Below are 3,943 nucleotides of genomic sequence, written 5' to 3' on the forward strand. Positions count from 1 at the left end.
GAAATAATCCTAACAATACGAGAGACAAGAGAGCAGCTCCCCCGACAGACCGCAGACCACACCGTCAAAGCATTCCTGCGGCTCCTGCCAGATCGGGCTCCTGCTGGCCTAGCTATCTCCGGGAGAATGCCGACGCCCGCCAGCAGCAACGGCGCTGACTAAGCCAGGCTCGCGTCGCGACTGGCCGAGGCTCCCCGGGCCCACTTGGCCTGGTCAAGTGACAGGCGCATTCCGAGTCCCTTTCCAAATTCCTCCAATGGCGATAACCGCCCGATCGAATGGCCATCCAGCATGATGATGATGGCAGCCAAATCACGTCCCATGGGGGCCGTTGGCAGTGGAACGCTGTTGCGAGCCTCCGAATGGACTTATCATCCTGCTCTGGAAGACACCAGAAGGGGTCAGATGCAGCGTTCGTTGGAGGTTAAAATGATATTCGGTTAGTAGCGGGGCCTTGCTGGTTCTGACAAAGCGCATGGCCAACGAACCCCGGGTAGAGAACCCGGCAGAAGCGCACCAACGACGACTCTTCTCCCGAGTCAAGACGTGTCCTGGTATCCACCAGCTCAGAGACAACTTCCAGCTACTCCGGATCGAGTTAGCAGTCTGGTAACTTTCGTTATTTTCCTTAGGTCGTCCCTAGGAGGTGTCAAGGTGACTTGAGGTGACTGGAGGTCGGGATGGAATTAATATCTAATCAGACTAGTCATGGCCGCTGGCCAACAGGCGCCCGCGCTATGTTCTGCGCTGTTGGGTCGACGGGGATCCCTGCTGACCATGCGCTTCTACGCAGAAGGCTAGAAGCACTAGCGAACCTCGGTACGGACGGAGTCACGGACGACAGGAGTGCCTACTGACTGGATCGCCCATGGCGGGGTCACCACGATGCTAATCCTTAATTAACTCTGGAATCGGCCAAGCCAGCGACTCCCCCAGCTCCGTTCGTTCGTCAACCACCCCAGTCGACCGCAGAGGACGGGTGCAGCAGGCGATTCCCGGCAGACAGGATGGCTCAGCCCAAACGCCGCAAACTCAAGTGGGCAGCACAGCGCCAGGCTGTCGGTGTCGCAGAGGGTCTGCGAGGCTGTCAGATCGACTGTGGCGTTTAGGCTGAGGCTGTCAGCTTCTCGTTTCTAGAAAGGAACGGTTTGAAGTTTCCATGCGTGTGCAAATAATAATAATATTAATTACGGAGTTGTTGTTAATATTAGCGACTAATTTCCAGAAGAGTGTCTCCCTCATTAATTAAAATAGTATCATGGAATAATCTATCGCCAGAAAATAATCTCTCCATCCAATATTAATTGCTTAACCAGATGGATGTTAGTCCGGAATAGCCATTCCCGAAAAGGGATATACCTGCCCACCACGGCCACTCCGATTGCATTGTTCCGAATGCTTACCTATAGTCGAATCATTCGAATCAATCAATCAACTAATTACCTTCATTTCAGGGTGGAGCCCCCTCCTTTTTCTAGTTTATTCTAGATCGAAGTCAAAATGTGACAGCGACTCACAGCAAGCTAGCTATCGACCATTATGGAATGCCCCTTTCAGGACGATCACCTGATCTGTGGATCACTGGATCACTGGATCAGGGATGTTATTGCAGACAGACAACCAGCCTTGTCACATGACCATCACGGAGGCTGTGTTGAGCTGATAGATTACTCCGTAATTATTACCAAGTCAAATCAGCAGTCATCCGAGTTTATGAAAATTATATAGGTATGGTGTATGTGCCATGTCCAAAAGGGTAATAATAGTAATAGTAATAATAATAATAATACCAGGCCCCCGGATGGAAGTCTGTGTTCACTGTTCAGTCTGTCTGACAGGGTCAGGGCCAGGGATCAGGGATCAAAGTGATAGATAGACAGATACGGAGTATCCGTACTCCGTAGATAGATAGAAAAAACGGCCGTGCGCTGCAGAATGCAGAAACGGGTGTTCTGCAGAAGCCTGAACTTAGAAGGGGGAGGGGAGAACTATCTGCCTATAGAAAAGCACTTAGTACGGAGTTAATAATCCAGCAAGTATCCATTGTCCCGTGTGTCTACTGTCCACTGGACGCTGGACACTGCCCACTTGGAGCGATTCGAGCGAACCGCATGGTCCATACGGAGCGAGTGCCGGATCTGCAACTGCAAGGATGCAGAAAGAGTTCGCCCCGCAGGGGGATATAGCATGATAGCCCATGTAGAGTAGATGCATATGTTAAGGGGTAGACAGGTACGGAGTGAAATAGATAGATATACAAGCATGCATTTAATACTATTAAAAACCCGTTGACGGGTATCAACTGTCTCAACAGCCGATTTGTTAGCATTCAATGACTTGAAGTCTGCACAGCCCAGTTTGCTATAGCTATAGCTATGACTACTATAAGTAGTATACCTAGTTAATAATAATAGTATCACTACTCGCTAATAATAAATAGGAGTATATTATTATAGGAGTATTATATTATTAGCAGTTTTACTCCGTACGGAGTACATACTCCGTACTACTTAGTAGCATGACGATTCTCTACCTACCTTTCTAGATAGGGTAATCTAGTTCGGTGCTAGTTTCAGGACTATCCATACTCCATACCTTAATCCGACTCGGAAGCGGGAACTGACCTCTTGACGAATGTGATAGCCCATAAATAAAAACAACAACAAAACCCACTCCACTCACTGCATGGACTTGATTTAAATCGGAAATCATCACTCGTTATTATTATGAGACAAGGAGTGAAGATCAGTGATTATTAATTATTAATTAAAAAAGATTGTACGAGTCTGCAAAGCAAGTCTCCGATATGTATTAGTCATGTTCGCTATCAAGTTGACATCGACGCGGGAATGATCACAATCCTTACTTAGTATGCTTAGTATTATTCTTACGATTATGCTCTGTAAAAACTAAGATCACCTACCTCGCCTTAGTAACATATTATAAATATAACTATTATAATAATAGTTTATTATAAGAGTGTACTAAAAAAAAATTCCAAAACAGTATACTACGGAGTGCACGTAAAACATTATGTAACTGATTATTATTGCTTGGAATAATAATAATAGTATTAATGGATAGATAATAATAGTAATGGACACATAGATAATAGATAATAATAGCTGAGACAGGAAGAGAGAGAGAGGTATTATCTAGCTTATCGTCGTTACTATTGTGATCATCATCATATTATCAAGAAAATAGAAGGAGAGGAAAGGAGGAAAGGAATGTAGAATCCAACTCAAAAACAAACAAAAACACAGTTCAACAACAATGGTCAGTGATTTGTTTAATGCAGAGAAAAAAACTCTATGCCATGGTATGGATTTTATTTTTATCATCTCCTTAACTTAAGCTTAGAGAAGCGCGAGTCCGTGGACGACGTGGAGATTGATGATGATGAAGCTTCACTTTATCTCTGACCACAGCGTTCTCGGACGTTTATCTCTTCTTTATCTTCTTTCTCTGATAAATTTTGAATCGAGTCGAGAAATAAATAAAGAAAAGGGTGAACGGCAGAAAGAGTACAAAAGATACTAGATAGATAGAACAAACACAGAATCAGTCTCTGTTAGTTTGTCAGTCAGTTCGATCACTAATGTGACGGATCCAATTCCAGGCAATAGAGCAGTTTCTTATCACTAGGAGCGATCTAAATTACAAGAGACTAGGCTGGGAGGAGAGGAGAAGAAGGAAGGGAGCCAGGTCGCTAGCGAGGCGATTTATGCAAGTATTCTGCCGTACCTATACCTCACCGCTTTTCTCACCGCTCACGTGACGACAGGCAAGTTGAATCGTCACATCCACCCCCCCCCTCCAAAATAGAGCCTGCCCTCAGGCGATGGTAAGGTCAAATTTTGTCCAGACCAATCAGAGACCTCATTAGTTGCTGCAGACCCCCTACCATAATTGGGAGGTTGTTTGCTATATTCCCGCTGCG

At 45.5% G+C, this 3,943-nt stretch overlaps 5 protein-coding genes across 5 annotated transcripts; 2 read left to right on the top strand and 3 right to left on the bottom strand.

Moving 5' to 3' along the window:
• Positions 1-112: 112 nt before the first annotated feature.
• On the bottom strand, positions 113-424 carry T310_7007 (uncharacterized protein; the record flags this gene model as incomplete). The annotated part of the gene is made up of 1 exon (XM_013470189.1): positions 113-424. A coding segment is annotated over one exon (312 nt), but the record flags the coding sequence as incomplete, so codon positions are not given.
• On the top strand, positions 163-444 carry T310_7008 (uncharacterized protein; the record flags this gene model as incomplete). The annotated part of the gene is made up of 1 exon (XM_013470190.1): positions 163-444. A coding segment is annotated over one exon (282 nt), but the record flags the coding sequence as incomplete, so codon positions are not given.
• Positions 313-639, bottom strand: T310_7009 (uncharacterized protein; the record flags this gene model as incomplete). Its single annotated transcript, XM_013470191.1, has 1 exon — positions 313-639. A coding segment is annotated over one exon (327 nt), but the record flags the coding sequence as incomplete, so codon positions are not given.
• Positions 640-1,904: 1,265 nt separating this feature from the next.
• Positions 1,905-2,186, top strand: T310_7010 (uncharacterized protein; the record flags this gene model as incomplete). The annotated part of the gene is made up of 1 exon (XM_013470192.1): positions 1,905-2,186. A coding segment is annotated over one exon (282 nt), but the record flags the coding sequence as incomplete, so codon positions are not given.
• On the bottom strand, positions 2,022-2,426 carry T310_7011 (uncharacterized protein; the record flags this gene model as incomplete). The annotated part of the gene is made up of 1 exon (XM_013470193.1): positions 2,022-2,426. A coding segment is annotated over one exon (405 nt), but the record flags the coding sequence as incomplete, so codon positions are not given.
• Positions 2,427-3,943: the final 1,517 nt, after the last annotated feature.

The sequence above is a fragment of the Rasamsonia emersonii genome (assembly GCF_000968595.1).
Source record: "Rasamsonia emersonii CBS 393.64 chromosome Unknown ctg1118621760490, whole genome shotgun sequence".
NCBI lineage: Eukaryota > Fungi > Ascomycota > Eurotiomycetes > Eurotiales > Trichocomaceae > Rasamsonia > Rasamsonia emersonii.